The sequence below is a fragment of the Cygnus atratus genome, chromosome 5 (assembly GCF_013377495.2).
Source record: "Cygnus atratus isolate AKBS03 ecotype Queensland, Australia chromosome 5, CAtr_DNAZoo_HiC_assembly, whole genome shotgun sequence".
In the NCBI taxonomy this organism is placed as follows: domain Eukaryota; kingdom Metazoa; phylum Chordata; class Aves; order Anseriformes; family Anatidae; genus Cygnus; species Cygnus atratus.
The window spans coordinates 36,487,299-36,503,503 of NC_066366.1; the positions used below are offsets into that span (position 1 = coordinate 36,487,299).

General features: G+C 47.8%; 1 protein-coding gene across 3 annotated transcripts in view; it reads left to right on the top strand.

Moving 5' to 3' along the window:
• Nucleotides 1–556: 556 nt before the first annotated feature.
• OSBPL5 (oxysterol binding protein like 5) overlaps nt 557–16,205 on the top strand; it is a 133,312-nt gene continuing 117,663 nt past the window's right edge. The window contains exons 1-2 of one of the 3 annotated variants that reach the window (XM_035540080.2): nt 557–644; nt 757–851. In XM_035540080.2, the coding sequence (XP_035395973.2) occupies nt 611–644; nt 757–851 (129 nt within the window). In that variant the 5' untranslated portion in view covers nt 557–610. Of the gene's footprint in view, nt 645–756; nt 852–1,476; nt 1,672–16,205 lie in introns of those variants that run through there. The other 2 variants (XM_050711267.1, XM_035540081.2) reach the window with 2 other exon arrangements.

Consider the following 16,205-nt stretch of genomic DNA (forward strand, 5'->3'; position numbering starts at 1 on the left):
GAGCGTGGAGGGCAGCCCCGGCATGCTTGATCTGTTTCATAGTCTAGTTTATGACCTGTTTATAGTCCTGTCTTGTGCTAGAACTTCTAGGAAAGAGTGAAAATAAATGCTGAACTCTCTCTCCAATGTCATGAAATGCTCCTAGCCAGGTACAGTGAGTGAGTTTTGCTCTGTGCCCTGCCAAGCTCCCCAGGAGATCAGCTGCCCCTGCTGGCTAACACTGGGTATGTGGGTGTAAATAGTGCAGGGTGAGCCCCTGTAGTCCATCAGTTGGCCAGAGGCTGTGGATGGGAGAAACTGTCCTTGTCCAAGCTAAGCTTGCAGCTTTGGATGAATTCCAGGTTCTTTCTGAAGTCTGGGAGATGTTTTCATTTAGGAGAGCCATTGCTCTTCAGAGCTGGAGGCTGGCTTTCTGGGCAGCACGAGGAGTGCATAGCTGATGGGTCTTGGTCTCAGCTTGGGGGCTGCATGTGCTAAAGAGAAAACAGATCCAGCTGTTGTGCAGAGGGCAGGCTAGCGGAGCACTTGGGGCATCTGGCTTAACACTTCTGGTTTCAGAAGCGTGAGTCTGAGCTTCACGCTGCACTTTGCACCGCGGGCTCAGCTGTGAATGGGTGACTCAGAGCCAGCAACGAAAGTCAGACGTGCGTATTGGTCACATTATCCCCTCATGTGATACTGCTTTCAGAAAGTTGGGTGCCTTTTGATTCTGCTGCTGCTACAGGTTGGGGTGGATGTTTGGTTTCTCTCTTCCAGAGAGAGGTCCTGCTTCGCGTCCTGTTCTTGGTCCGGTGTCGAGCCGTGGAACCTGCGTGTGGCCGTGCAGCTCGGAGACCACGGTCCTGTACCAGGTACCGTGCTGCCTGTAAAGCCACATCCTCTCGGGGGGCTGGCAGGCTGCAGCCAGTGCTGTTGCAACCTGCCTGTTGCCCTCACCTGGAGGGGCTTGGGGGTCTGTGCTCGCCACTGGCTTGATTTTTGTCACTCTGGCCACAGATGCGGCGCTAGGAGCCTGCCTGTGCCTCAGGGTAAAGTGCTGCGCGGGCGCCTTCGAGCCACGGTGATGGGGCAGACGCGTGGCCGGGTGCTGGGGCAGAGTGCTCCTGCAGCTGCAGGGCTCCGGTGTGGGGGCTTCTCAGGGTTAGCTTTTCTGCTCCCTCGCCCCAAAGGGCAGCTGTCTGCTTGCATGGGTCTGCGGGTGCCTCGTTGCTGTTCAGGGCTCTTGCTTTTGTTTATTTACCCTGGGTCTTGCCTTGGCTTCAGCCTCTCCCTGTGTCAGGGAGAAGGAAGAACCAAGCTGGGGGGAAGGAGGAGAATGGAGCTGAGCTCCATGTCCGCTCCGTGCTGATCCCGCCCGCATTTTGCACACTTCCTTTCTTTTTTTTCCTCCTTCTTTTTTCCCTCCCCTTCTATTTTTTCCCCTCTCTTCCCCCCTTTCTTCCCTCCCTCCCTCCCTAGCGTGGTTGGATCAGTCTTTTGGTATTTCCTGCCACCGCCGCCTCCCCCGAGCAGCTGTCCGGCTGCGGCCACTGCTCTGTGCTTGCTGCTCCGGGGGCCCACGCGTGTCCCCCCCACCCAACCCCACGTGTGTCCTGGCGGCGATGCAAGTGGCACGGCGGGGTGCGGGGTGCTGAAGGTGGCACTGCATGGGGCCCGGGGCGCCCCAGCCAGGTAAGGAATGCCGGGTATCCCCCACCTCCAGCCTCGGCTTGGCTGCATTCCTCCCAAAAGCCACCCCCCAAGGAAATGCCACCCAAAGCTTTCATCCCCAAAATAACCCCTAAAAGGAAGTTACCCCCATAGACCCATTCTTCCCAAAGCCAGCCGGTCTCCCCTGCGCGGATGGGCTATCTGTTTTTCAGTACAACGTGCTCCTGTTGTGGGTTGGGTTTTGGCAGTGGGAGTTACGGGGTGTCCCCCAGGTGGGTCCCAGCACGGTGGGGCTACGTGGAGGCGAGCAGCCGGCACGTGGGGGGCTGTGGGCTGTCAGGGGGACTTCGCTTTTTCAGCCCCACAAGCACATCTGGTTGGTGGAGCCTGTTTGTAAGGTACTTCTTCCAGGGTGGCAAGGAAACATGAGGCTGTCTCCATTGATATTAATTGCTTATGTGTAAATGAGGATGGTAATTACCTTTCCTGTAGGAACTCAGAAGGATACTGTGCTGGAGACCATACGTGTTGCTGTCTATAAAACAGGTAGATTGTAGACCTGAGCTTGGGAATGCTTTTGGCTTGAACCGCATGAAGCGAGGCGGTATTTCTGGAGATACAAACATGTAAGCACAAACTTAACTGTCTGCTGGATCAGAAACCATGTTGTTCAAGTGCTGCACAAACCTCAAGTGCTGTAATTGCTGAACATAAGTGAGGAGGAAGCTATGTCTGTAAGCTATACAGTTACTTCTTAGCTTCATCTGGCTGCAGTGGTATCTCTCTGGTCAAAATCTTCCTGCCCTCTCTCGCACTGATGCACAGGATGATGATACTGAGCACAGTCTGTGCAGCAGAGAGTAGCCCCTGCGTTGGATGTGTCCCCAGCTGCCACCTTTCCTCGGCAGCAGGTGTCTCCAGAGGTGTGACGGAGGGAGTTGAGATGAGCCTTGAGACGTGCTGCAGCAGCTCCTCTCTGCATGTGGCAAGTTTTCTTGATGAAAGCAGAGAACGGGCATTCTCTGCTTGGTGGAGTGGCAGGTGACCCCGCACATATGCTGTCCTCGGCCTGGTGGGGAGAGCTCTGACCAATGTGGGGGCAGTGGGGGACTCAGGTCGGGCACCAGGGGTCACTTTGTGCTGCCACTGCCCAAGGCAGGGATAGTTCTGTGATTCGAGGCAAAAAACGCAGGCCTTAGCTCTGCCCACAGCCTGATCGAGTCTGAAGCAGAGAGTGCGAAGCTAAGGAATGATTTAATCATGGTGTTACTTGAATGTAACCGAAAGGAGGATTTACTGCTGTAATCTTTTCATGGTACTTAATTTAATTTCTCTGTGCTGTATTGCAACACTGATTCATCAGGTGAGTGGGAGGGAGGTGTGTGTGGTGCAGGTGGCTCGGTTTCCACTGCTGGTGATTAGTGAGGTGCTCTCAGGGCTGCAGCAAGTGGCTCGGTGACCAGAGCAGCACTGCAGTGTGGGGTGCCTCTGGGGAGAGGCTGCTCCTGCAGTCTGCGATGGGCGATGTCTGCAGCCACATGCTGTGTGTGCTCAGAGCAAACTCAGACTTAACAAGTTCATATTACATTCGTAGATGGTGGAAATTTTCGTTGCATCAATCTGAATCAGGTCAGACTTGTTTCATATCTAAGGGGCCTGCTGTCCGCAGGAGGCGGCGGAGGGATTGTCAGCATTGCCAGTGCAGGAGGTCTTTTAGGGCTGGATCACAGGCTTAAGAGGCAAAAATGAGACTGCCCTGAAAAATGAGACTGTCCTGATGTATGTCAGCTGCTTCTGAGCCAAGGGGCACAGAGCTCCCTCTGCAACTGCATGGGTTTGTGCTGTTTGACCTTGCTGTCTTATTCAGGAAAAAGCTGCATTTGGTGTTTCTTCTCCCAGCCTGCCTGCCTCTGGAGCCTTGAGAGCACAGTGCTTTCTCAGTCAGAAGCGCCGCTCCTCACGCCTCTGCTCTTCCACGGGAGACATCTCTGGCAGCGCGCTGTAGGTGTCGGTGCGCCCCTGCCGTGGTTACCGAGGTAAAGGAAACCCAAGCAGCAGCTCAGGGAAGGGGAGCAGACAGTCCACATGCCAGATCTGCGTGGGTTTGGGCAGGAATGGCAGTGACCAGCTGTGGCAGCCAGCCCCAGCACTGGGCTGGGTTTGCTTACTTCTGGTGCAGACTCTGCTTTGCACAGCACCAGGCTTGGCGGAGCAAGCCAGCTGCTCCCAGGCGCCGCTGCTGCACGTGAAGCTCACAGCGCCTATGGAGCTGTGTGGCTGCGGCATGTTTAATTGCACCGGGTTGTGTCTAAATCACAGGTTCTGGCCTCACCCAGCCCCTCCTTAGCGCTGTGGCTTTTTCTGGCTGTGCGAGGAAGGAGACAGTCATCCTGAAAAACACCCTTTGATAAGCTGAGCCTCTGCGGAGGGCTGAGGAGCAGTGTTTGGCCTGCCCAGGCCTTCTGCGGAGGGCTGGGTCCCAGAGCCCACGTGAAGTGCTGCTCCTCAAAGCTGGCTACGCGCTGCCCTTGTTTTCCGTTGGAAGGAAAGAAGGAAGAAGGCCTTGTGCCTGCCTCCTCCAGTGTTGATTGGTTGCTCTCCAGGAGCAGCTTTCCTGCCTGCAAAATCTATTACCCATGTGCTTCTGCTGTGATGCTAATTGGACACAACACATCTTAGCATACTGAATATTTTTAAGGCAGCCCTCAGACAGCAGCAACTCTGACACTCCTTGTTGAAATGCTTCTGTCTGCTGTGACCCTAGAGGTGGCTGGAGCACAGCGAGTTTGTCAATGCTTTCTTCTAGATGTGAGATCAGGTGAGCCAGCAAAGTATTCCTGCCGTAATGCCTGCTGACCACGAGGGTTTTATCGCAGAGGGATTCAAAAGCTGAGACTGCTTCACTGATGTCCACACTTGTGAAGCACTGGAGTACTGTTCCAAGGTGTTGAGGTTTTGTGCTTGCATTGGGATGATACCGAAAGATGAAGGGGTTAGAGGGGAATATTCTGCAGAATGGGAAGCAGCTGCCAGCAGATTGGTAAGAGTTACTCTTACATGGTTTCTTGCCATCACAAAAGGACAGCAATGTGAGAGGTGGATTTATTTTCAGGTCAGAGTAGTCCAGCTGCTTTGTTTTTGCAGCCTGGATAAAAATCCAGCCATATCCCTTGTTCTGTACGTTCAGGTGGTTTTGTGCTGTGCTTGCAGAACTACAGTTGAAGTTGTGCCATTGTTTCTTTTATGTTCCTCTTGAGCTAAAGGATTTAAATACATAAATTAATGCATTAATTAATAAATGCTGTTCTGGATTGAAAAGCTTCTTCTAATTGTCTGTAGGTGTATGCCTAAAGGCTTCTTGTCTGAACTGGTGTGCCACTGAGGCCTGTGCTGTGGGCCAGTTTCTATAACCGTGTGCTAAACAACAAATTCTGGAATAGGTTTTGTTAAACACCTGGCTGAGCTCTGGCTTCTTGTGAATGGGCTGCAGGGTTGTGTGAATTTCGGCGTTTGGCAACATGGTGGCTATTCTCGTGGTTACAGTATTGGTGTAAAATCAGTTGACTAAAGCCAAAAGAGAAATACACAGGTTCTTGATAAGCCAGGATGCGTGCAGCTATCGCTGTGGAGAAGAACACTGAGTCTGCCTGCTGCATCCTCTCTAATCTGTCAGTGAATCAATCAATGTGAAATTGTACCCCCAAGGAATAATGCAATAGCAATTCTCTGTGTATTCCCTGAGTGGGATGCTACTGTAGTAGAGTCCCAAAGGATATGCTGTCTAAATTGATCAGCAAAGGCTAGGATAAAAGCTGACTTGCTGCTTGTCTGCGTAAGATGCAGAAGAGAGGCACCGAGTGATGAGATGCCTCGTTCTGTTGTTGAGTGGAGAGCTTGACCGTGAACTTGGTCCTTCCACTTCCCAACCCAGCACTTTGAGCACAAAAGCAGAGTCATGTAGCTCTTCAGTTTGCCTATGGCAAAAACATGAGGTTGCTCAAAAAGGTACTTCTAATTTCTATGCTAATGCAGTTCGTTCCAGGCAGCTGGTAGTGTTGTTGCTCCTTCCTACCTTCAGTGCTGCAGAGAGCTTGGCTTTTGTTACCTGCGTTGTTCGGTGCCAGTTAAGAGTGAGAAACCTACGCTAGTGTTACACTGCTCAATTGTCTTGCTTTTCCTCAGATTGCAATGACAGGGAATTCTCTCCTGGCAGTGAGCAATTGCCATGTCCCATTGAGGAGAGGAAGGGAGCTCTGCTCCATAGCACGGTGTGGGTAGCTATTACTCACTGTGGGTAATCTTGGCAGAAAGAAAAGAATTTTTTTTTTTTCTTTTTAAAAAAGTCATCTTTTTTTCTTTTTTAGTATGACGTTCAGCGTCAGGAGAGAATCCCTTATGTGGTAGAGGGAGGTGACCGAGGCTTTTTGACACTTTATCAACTATTGCACAGTTTGCTTGGGGAATTACTGCTGGCTTGTCTGTAAAATCCCTGGAAGCTGAATGTGAAATTACCACTGGAATTAATGGTGGGCCAGTGGGGTTTATTCTGGTAAGCTCCTGGCATGGATGCAAATAGATGAGATGTACATTTTCTAAGATGAATCTTTCTGCCTATTCTTGCTGTGCTGCTTTGGGGGGAAAAAAACACTTTGACAGTGCTGTGAGCCTAATGGTTCCTGATAGTGAATAACTTCTTTCCCCTTACCTTGCTGAGGAAAGAAATCTGGATTTGCAGATTGTTTCATGACCTTTCCTTTCATATGAGGGTCAGAGACTGTTCAGGTCTGAGCAGTGCCAGTGGTTTTTCCCCATAAAGTACTAAATTCTCACTTGGACTATGAAGGCTTTCAGTGGATGCTGAATGCACCATACCAGTCGCAGTACCAGTGGACGCGGCAGTAACTTAAGCTGCCTTCCACGGTCCTCTGTTCTCATCAGTCTAGAGCAGGACTTGGGTGTGTTAGGCATGAAAAATGCAATCTTGGTGGCTTTGAGTTTGGTTTAAAACTTTTCTTCTCTTAGCATCTCTTAACTTGGTCCAACCTCCTTGTCCTGCTCTCAGCTGCACCATCATGAAAAGGAGACACTTTGAAAATGACGAATATAAACGGACTGGTTTGGGGTTTTTTGTTTTCAGTTCAGGCTCGCTGAATGCAAATGGGCCATAAGTTTTTGGCTGATGATCCATGCAGGCTTTGTTGCCTGTAATCACTCTGCTGTTACTCAGTGCCACGGGAGGCACACTGCAGTGTACCCTCTGCTCACCTATTCACACACCGATGCACTGCAGTCAACCCTGGGAGCTCTGGCTGCAGGCAGGGCTAGAGGCTGTGTAAGCCAAGCCCAGAGTGTCAGGCATCTAACCCTGCTTTTCTTAGCTGGTGTTCACGTTCTGGCTTGTGGAGCCCTCAGCGTAGGTGCTGAAAGATGTCTGTTGCAAGAGAGTGAGGTGTGCTGTGAAGGAGGATGCCGTAGCCATGAGCACATAGGAGAAGTGTGGAAGCCTTTTCTGTCCACAGATGCCCCTAAGAAGGTCACGTCACCTGCGCATGCCTTTTTTGTCTTGGTTTGCCTGCCTGGATTACAGGTCCCGTGGTGTTAAGGTCTTTCCCTTGCTGTGAGTTCACACAATGACTAGTGCAGCATGCCCTTGGCTTCTGCAGGGCTGTTCTGTAATGTAAATGAAAATAATCCCATTTTGTCAGCAAGATACTGAATGATAACTCATTTAGCTAAGAGGGTGCAGCAGTGCCATTTTTTCATCTTCTCTTAACAGGTGCATCCTCATGAGGAAATAAAAGGTAGGTAGGCACCAAGTGACAGACATTGAGCAACAACCAACGTGACTCAGAAGCAATTTAACTGCAATAATTCCCGTGGAGCTAACGATTCTTTTTCCCAGAAAAATACAGTGTTGCTCTCTGCTATAAAGCTGCTGTCATTTGACTTCATTGTATTAATACAAACCTTGCTGTTCCCAACGAGATCTGTGGTTGGCAGAGAGCAGTTCTGGTGCTGGATCTCATTATTGGTAAAGTTCTTCCAATTGTTGAACAACAACAGGATAAGGATGCTTCCTGCTCAATATCTTATTCCATGTGGCTGGTATGCTTGCACTGTATTCAAAATGATGCTTCTCATATCAATTCAAGTATTACAGGCCAGCAGGCCAGTGTTTGAGTGATTTCTGAGAACATAGATTGACCCTACCAAGATGTATCTGCCTCTTAGATACCTCTTGTTAGATGCATTGCCTTTTTTCCCCTCTTCCCCCAAACAGTGGTGTAGAAATGAATTGCTTAAAATAGACTGTGCTTCTAGGAATGCTCTGTTTGGGATCTTAACAGCCTTCCCTGGTACAGATGTACATAGGCATGAAATCCATGTCTGCAATTTCTCCTCGCAAGTGAAGTCACATTGACGTTGCATTGAATTGCTTGAAACAGACTGTTTGTGAGAGTCAGTGCTTGCAGAGCTGGGTAGTCCAAGCTTTTACCACGTAGTTTATAGGGTGACGTGTCAATGCGTGTGGCTTCTTACGTGATTTCCTCCTGGCAAATCTCCCACGTTTGGTCTCCTGACCCCCTGGGATTCAATATGTTTTCCCACTGACTTTGTAGCAGCCAATTGCTTTTGTCCTGCATGTGTCTCAAAGAGAAATCAAGTCAACGATAAATCTCTAGCCAGAGATAATTTTTGCTGAAAGCACATAAAGGCAATTACTTGCCTTGTTGTTCAGTGAAATACAAATCTTTTTCCCTTAGAAAAAAAGGAAGCTCCACTGTGGTGCATGAACACGAATGGAGAATTGGTGTTCAGGTGTTCACAATGCCAAAGGGACATTGTACTACCATTGAGATTCTACCATTTCCCCTTGAAGATGCAGTACTGAATTTGGAAATAGAATTTAAACGATTTTCAGTCTAATAACTTCTTTGCTCACTGAATAGATACAAAATGCCGTTGTTTAATAGCTAGATCCACTTGTAACTGATAGTTTCACAGAGGTAAGATTATAGGTCTGGAAAAGTAAGGGTTTTTTCTAAACACTATTAATTTTCCATAATTATATTAAGTGCTAAATTGAAAGGGGCTTTTCTAGCTAAGATGAAGATAATGAATAGTTGTGCAGTATTACCATAGCTGTGACAGGGAAAGAAAGAAGAGATTGAAGTTTTGCTCCAGCTGGAAAGGAAATCTGCCCTAATGTGGTCCTTAATGACCTATTGCTGCCTCCTGGGTTTTTCTAGAAGTCCTTGCTGCCATTTGCACCTTAGGGCTGCGGCAGTTTGTGTAAGGAAACAGCAGGTGCTCTGAGGGAAAGTGGTGGTAGAAATAGAGCGAAGAACCTGATTACAACTCCAAGCCCAGCCTGGAGCTATGGAAGCAGGTGTACGGCCTAAAATGCTGCTGTAGGAGTCAGCTCAGAAGGCCCTGGGTCACAACACGGCTCCTCAGAGGCTCCAGTCCCTCCTGTGCTTTGCCCGTGCTGCAGGGCAAGGTTGAGCTGAGCTGGCTGCTGCTCTCTGCTCGGACCGGGTTGCGACAGCTCAGGTCCCCGCGCGAGCTGCCAGCGCCTGCCTCTGCTGCTCTTGCAGGCTGGAGCCGTGGCAGCCTGTGCTGATGGCTGCTTCCCTCTGGCTCCCCTGCTTGGCTGCCAGATCACAAGGTGGAGCATGTGTGGGGTTGTGGATCCCCTGTAAGAGCTCACCAGCTCTTTGTTTCAGCATCCTTAGCACCAATGGGAATGGCAGCGTTCACCTGTGAATGTCGAGCTGCTGCAAGCATGCCCTGCCTCTCCGTGCAGATAAGTGATATATTTGGGACAGGATTTCACTGGGCTGTCTTCAGAAGCTGAAGCCGTCAAGTGGAGGCTGTATTGTGCTCCCTTGTTAATTCACCTCAGCACCTTGGGGGCCAGGACACCACTTCTCTGCGATAGTCCCTCTGCTGGTTCCTCTTGCTGTCGTCCTAGGACTGCTGCCAAGCTGATCCACAGGGACTTGTCCACTGTGAGCACTGGTCTGCTGGGAATTGTGCTTGGGCTGTTCTCCTGCCTCTCCAAGTCTGTGAGGAGCCCGCGTGATGGCATCAGGCACTTACGATCCAGGCTGGATGTGGAACAGTTGCTTCCGGGGGGGGAGGCAGTGTGATTTCACCTCTTGAGCTCTCCAGTGCCCTGTTTAAAGAGCATTAAGCAACATGGGGCTTTTTGCCTGCTTCGGATAGGTGTCTGCGTCAGCCCCACTTGAACTGCAGAAAGGTGAGGATTGTGAGCACTAGAAGTTCATTCCCTTGTCCGTGGGCTGCAGTATGGGAGCCTTGCACTGATTAGTTTAGCTGTGATACTGCTGCTGTCTGCTTCTAGGTGGGTCAGAAATATTCCTGAGAAATTCTGTTCCCTCCCTTCACCTCGTAGTTTGCCACTTCTGGACTCAGGTTGAGGCACTGGAAATAGGACAACTTGTGGTTAAGGAGTTTAGCTTTGGATTCAGGAGTTCAGTGTTAGTTCCTGCCTCTGTCATGGACTTGGTATAGCTGTGGGGAGATGGCTTCCATCCCTGAACCTCTGTCTCCATTGGGAAATAACGAACACCAAGTAAGTTTTGGGGTGGTGGTTTTGTTTGTTTACCTTTGTTCACCTACAAGACTCAGAGGGTCTGGTCTCTTTGCCAGGCTATTTGGCCTCATCTGCCCGCTCTGCCCAAGGCAGAGGATGTTTGTTTGCTCTCTAGGTAAAGCTAGTGGGAAATCTTCAGGTCTTTTCTTCCACTGCTGCTTTTTAGTCATGCTCTTTGCTTTCATTTAACATCAAATAAAAATTAAATGGTGACTTTAATACTGTAGCTCTTAATAATGTTTTTAGCATGAGCTGAGCTGCACATAGAGACAGTGCCTGCAGGAAGCCTTGAATTATACCGTACTATTTTTAATGGGCAATCCTACTGTGCCATAAGCCATTGGCTCAGTGAGCCTCCTTGAGATGAACTACAGATAAGACTTCCACTCTTGTAAATATCTGTACCATTTAGTTTGGAGTATCACTAAAAGAAACAGCATATGAAATAATAAAGATTTATTTTACTGAAGTCAATAAGCAGTTTTTCTTCAGGCACATTTGGAAATGGACCTTAGCAGAATGAAGTGGAGCATAAAAGTGGTGGTCAGGGGCTGGAAATGCTCAACAAGCAGCGCAGGCTGCCCCGCCATTTGCTCGCGGTGCAGTGGGTTGCGGTGCTGGGCAAACCCAAGAAGCCTTGGGTGGGAAGAGTGGTGCTTGCTTTTTAGACCCTTCAGCCTTTTTCGTTTGCATCCTGGATTTTAAAGCCAGAGCTGTCAGTTCTCTCCATCTCATTTGCCTTTATTTGCAAGCTGTGGTGTTTTAGCCCAGGATTCTTACCTGAAGTTCAGTAACTAATGGCTGAATTGCAGCATGCATCTTAAGCATGCAGTGCATTTTAATTTCTGGTGGTGATTCTTTTGTGCTCTTCAGTAAAGTACTCAAAGGGTAATTATCTTTACAATAAAAGATGTGTACTTTCTCTCTAATCTGGCTTTTTTTCTAGCTCCATTTTTCTAGCTTTCTGACATCTCCCTGTAAGTAATTGCAGTCTGTGATCAGGTGATGTTTTAAGTGCCTTTGATTAGTTAAGTAGGTTGAACACCTTAAATCTCTCATTGCAGTTGATTTAAGACCTGGAGACAGCCTTGTGGGTTTTTTGTGCCTTCTCCAATTTTCCGTGATGGTGTATTTCAGGTAAAGATTGCATGTGTTATGCCAGCAGTGATCTTGCAGCTGCCAGTTACAGAAGTAAAGCTATGTTCTTGCTGGTACTTCTTTGTTCCTTTTCCCATCCTTGTGTAGGCTTCCAGGAATTGAGCAAGCCCTGCTCACCCACAGTATTGTATTTGGCACTGAGGTTCTGTTGGTTATCTATAATTCATAAATCAGAGCTGTTTTGGGAAACTTAAGTACATGTCTGGACAGAGAGGAGGGGGCGTTTTGGTCTGGTGTGCAGCAACACAAGATTATTTATCACAGATTGTGCTCCCTGCCCTTTAATAATCTGCTGACATTTGGCCAGTACTAAAAAGGTCAAGGGAAAAAGTTACTTCCTACAAATCCTGGCATTTGATTGCTCTTATTAAAGGGAGTGTGCTTCCTTGCAATGAAATTGCAGCCATCTACAGCTGTGTAAAAGGTGACTTACCAGCTGGTACAACTGTATGGAAATAAGTTAGAGCATCCCAAGTATCCTTTGTGCCCTACTGGTATACAAAGAAGGGTATAGGGAAAATGCAAAGAAGTTTCGAGTACTGTGTGCAGCAGTGAAAAGAAATGATAAGAAGTTGGTGCTTGAAAAATGAGATTAAGTTGAACACCGCTGGAATCACTTTTCTGCCCTCTGGTTCACAAGGTCTTAAATATTCTTAATTTTGTCAATGGCTTTCCACGTTACCTATTAAGCCTCTGCTATGTCTGAACTACAGTAAGTCAGTAAAATACCACGTTGTGTCCTTTTTCCTTTGCTTCCAGATTTCCCTGTTGATTTTTTCCATTTGAACTACCCCAGTTTGCAACCACCACCGTTTTTCTTGTACTCTTGAACAGCCCTGACCCCATGCAGAGCAGTGGGCAAGCATTGGCAGCCCACTTGCAGCTACTGGGGGCTCAGGTGGGTGCATGTGGGCTCAGAGAGGAAGGTGCCAGCTCCATGCAGGGCTACCAGTCCCCGTGCCACGAATTTAAGGAGTTCTGTTGTTTTGCACAAAGACGTGGGGCGGCAGCTGGTGCATTTTCCTTCAAGGGAGCAAACAAAAGGATCTTGCAGGGGAGCGCTGGCATGCCTTTTTTTGTTAGGCAGCATTTGCTGCTGCCCCTTCTTGGATATCTAAGAACACATGTCTAGAAAGCTGAATTACAACAATTAACATCGCTAGAGTGGACAGCGGAATTGTGTGCTGTAGTTGTTGCTGCCAAACCACCCTCGAAAGGAACTTAAATGCAAATACTTTCAAAAAAGGGAGAGTAGAATGGACTGTACTGGGGGAAACAGTATGCGTGGTCTCTGGTTAAGTGAGTCCATTTTTTAGCCTTTTATAATGTTGCTACCTGAAAGTTTAGTGGGCAGAAGCTGCATTATTTAGCTGCACAAGAATTCAATTTGCTATTAATTGCTGTTGGAAATGAGCCAGAGCTGCTTGAAATGAATTCCTTCCCCCAAAAAGTACTGTTTTGCCATTTTAATTACTTCAGCCAGAGCATTCTTGAGCAACCCAGTGGGTTTTATTTCTTTAAAGAGCATCGTATGTGCCGAGACACTGCAGATGTTGGTCCTGGCAGCGACTGTTGCATTAGAAAATGCTGTGCTGGGGCGAGCCGATGGCTGTGCGGGGGCTGAAGGAGCGTTCCCAGCTTCCTGCCATCCCAAGAGACGTGGGGAGGCACTGTCACGGCTGCTTTCCTAGCCTTGTATATACAAGTATTTAGAAAGCTTGTTGTTCTTGTGCAGAATAACACACTGTTACTGTATGGGTTTTTTGTCAAACGTGTTGCTCTTCACCCAGCAAATTTGTGCAGGGTGCCTAAACAGACCTATTAGAAAACCCCTGAGGGTTTACATTTAGCACATAAAGCACAAAAATCTTGAACTTAACCTTGAAAGTATCCTTTTTCTAAGGATGACTTACATTTCAAGGTCATTCCTTCTCTAAGACCCTTTCTTCTTTAAGGATGCAGATGGTTTCCCCTATGAAAGCATCCAGGATTGCTCTTCAGGCTTGTGTGCTGGTCCTCCTGCTTTCTGAAATATTTCTTGCATCAAATACAGTCACTTCCACTGCTAAACTTTGTTTAGCAAACACTGTCTTTAGACAGGCTGAGCTATAAAGGTGGAACCTTTGAATGAGGCTGCAGAAATGGTCTTAATTTCAGGATGGTTGGAGCTCAGCAGAAAGCGAACCAGTGGGCAGGGTGCTGTGGGGCAGATGCATCGTGTAATGCCTGCGTGCACAAGATTGTGGTAACTTCCCAACTTCCCAGTCTGGCTGATGGCTGTCATGTTTCTCCTTAACCAGATACTGGTGTTAGCTCATCCTGGGAGTTTCTGTGGCCTGTCTCCGCCCCAGCTTAAGGCTGGACTCAGTGAGCAGCTTCTAGAAAGTGTGGAGGGGAAGTACATCTTGGGCTGCCACTCTGGTCTTATTCACAGTCTGTTTGGCCTTCTAATATTTTCACTAGATCTTCATAGACCTTGGAACTTTGGATTGTTAAAATATATATATATATATCAGCCTGCATTTTTCATAAATGTAATTCAAGAAAATATCTCCCACTTGTTCTATTTGGGGGAAAATGTTATGCAAATATCAGAGGCTATCTCAGTGGTCACAGGAAAGAAAACCAGGGTCACAGAAAAGGAAGGGAGGGTAATCCACGGCACTCGAAACACTCTTGTTTTCATTCAGTTGTTTTTAGCTTCTCTTGTTGTTTTTTTTCCTTTATGTGAGATGATGTGTTGTTGTGCCAAAGCTTGAAACTGCCAGCATAGATGTCTGTCCCAGGGAAAAAATATCAATTGACATTGATACATTCCAGGGACTGCTGGATAAGATGCTAAGGAAACAAAGAATGCTTCAGCAGCTGCCCTTATTACTACTAATAAAATTCAGGATAAAATTTGCAGTCACCATTCAATCAAGGTTTCATCTCTTAGCCTTGCAACAGTCTGGGGCCTTTGCTTTATTTTCCCCAGCTTTATTTTTCCCCGGCACCCCACTCAGGTAGGAGTACATTACTTTCCTTAGCTTGGCCCAGTCCTTGCCAGGAGAGGCAGTCTAAATACCTCCCAAAGAAGGTGGTGGTGTTTTCAATATTTCCTTATCTCAAAATGGGTTTTTCATATTCTATGTATCAATCCAAATCCCACTGAAATCACAGGAAAAAAGCAAATATGTGGGAACAGGAATGAAATCAGGCCCATGATTGTACTCATTGCTTGAATGTGTGAAGTCACTATCTTTGCACGCCTTTGGGTTCTCGCTGTGGTCCTGTTTTCTGTGAGCCATCTACGCTTCACAGGCTGATAGCATGATGCAGAGGAGCTGGAGGACAGTGGGACCTGCCCTGTTTGCAAGGGGAAGTGGTGCTTTGAGCCCTGGCTCTGCTGCCTGAATGTGTGGTGCCTGGTTCCCAAACCTGGCTCGGTGGCCCGAAATCAGGATTTGTAAGAGAACTTTCCCTATAAGAGAAATTTGCTCTCAGAACTGCATTGGAGCAACTGTATTGCTTTGTGATGGGTACATTGTTCTGCAAGCTTTGTGGAGCTGCCCTCTTCCTCTGTGGCGGTGTTTTTCTGGATTAAAATAGGTGCTTTGGGAAAACTTTAAACTGCACGGGGAAGAAACTCTTGCAGAATCTCCTGGGCTGATCACTTTGGCCACCTCAGAGGTTGCTTGGAGAGCTGCACTGTTATTCCTGGTAGTTTTCTAGTCAAGGGTGATATGCAAAATCCCAGAGAACACTGAAATGTTGGCAGCGGTGCTGCAAACACATCTGTAATACCTTTTGCAGAAATTAGTTTGTTTTTCTTATGCAATCTGCATGTTTCTCCTTCTTTACTGTCCTTTTAAATGTTTGCTGTCTTTTGATAGTAACTGCATCCATGCTAGGACAAGGCTTGGAGATGGCCGTGCCCTTTTAGGAGTTTCTCAACTTTCCAGTGTCCAAGAGAGCAGCTGTGTTATGAGAGTAAAATGATGGAAGAAGTGTATAAAACTGATGGTGGAGAACCTCTCCCTGTATCCCCAAGGGCATACAGAGCTCAGGCACCTTACTCTGTCTTCCTCTGTTGTATTTGAGGTGGTGGAGCATATTATGGTTAGGGTTGCACAGTATTTTGTCTACATCTTCATCTTCCCCTGGCCAGGGTGGAGGCAGCTCATGGCTGCAGGATCTGCACCAGGCAGAGGAACAAGGAGCTTGCATCTGGCCATGCATACCTGGAAATAACAGCACTGATGATAACCAGGGTGACCCCTGCAGGCCGGGGAGCACTAGGGAGTGGGAAATGAAGTTTTCTTTGATAAAGCTGCTTCTTTTCACTCTGAGAAGCCCAGGCTGGATACGTTTTCAGCGCTGTCCCTTCTCAAGGCAAGAAAAGATGGGAGCAGCAATACAACATCATTTTTTAAAAATGAGACACAAACATCTCATTCTTTGCAGGATAAATGAACATAGTCCCAAGACTGCTATAATTTATATGCTTTCCTTGTTTGATGCTGTCGCTGGGGAAAATAAGAGCATGCCTGCCTGCTGCCCGGAGATCTGCTGTGCCAAAGCAAATAATTGCGGCGCATGGCAAGCCAGGATGGCACCGAGGTGTTTGATGGATGAGCATTCTTCCCCAAAGCAGGGAGGAATGTTAGTGAGAGGTTCGTAATACACTGCAGTGGAAATTGCCCACTCACTGTATAAAATTCACCACCAAGTGGCCTAGCAGAGCCTTGAAGAGCAGATGCAGGAAAAGAAATGACTGTAAAGCAATCAAGTCAGG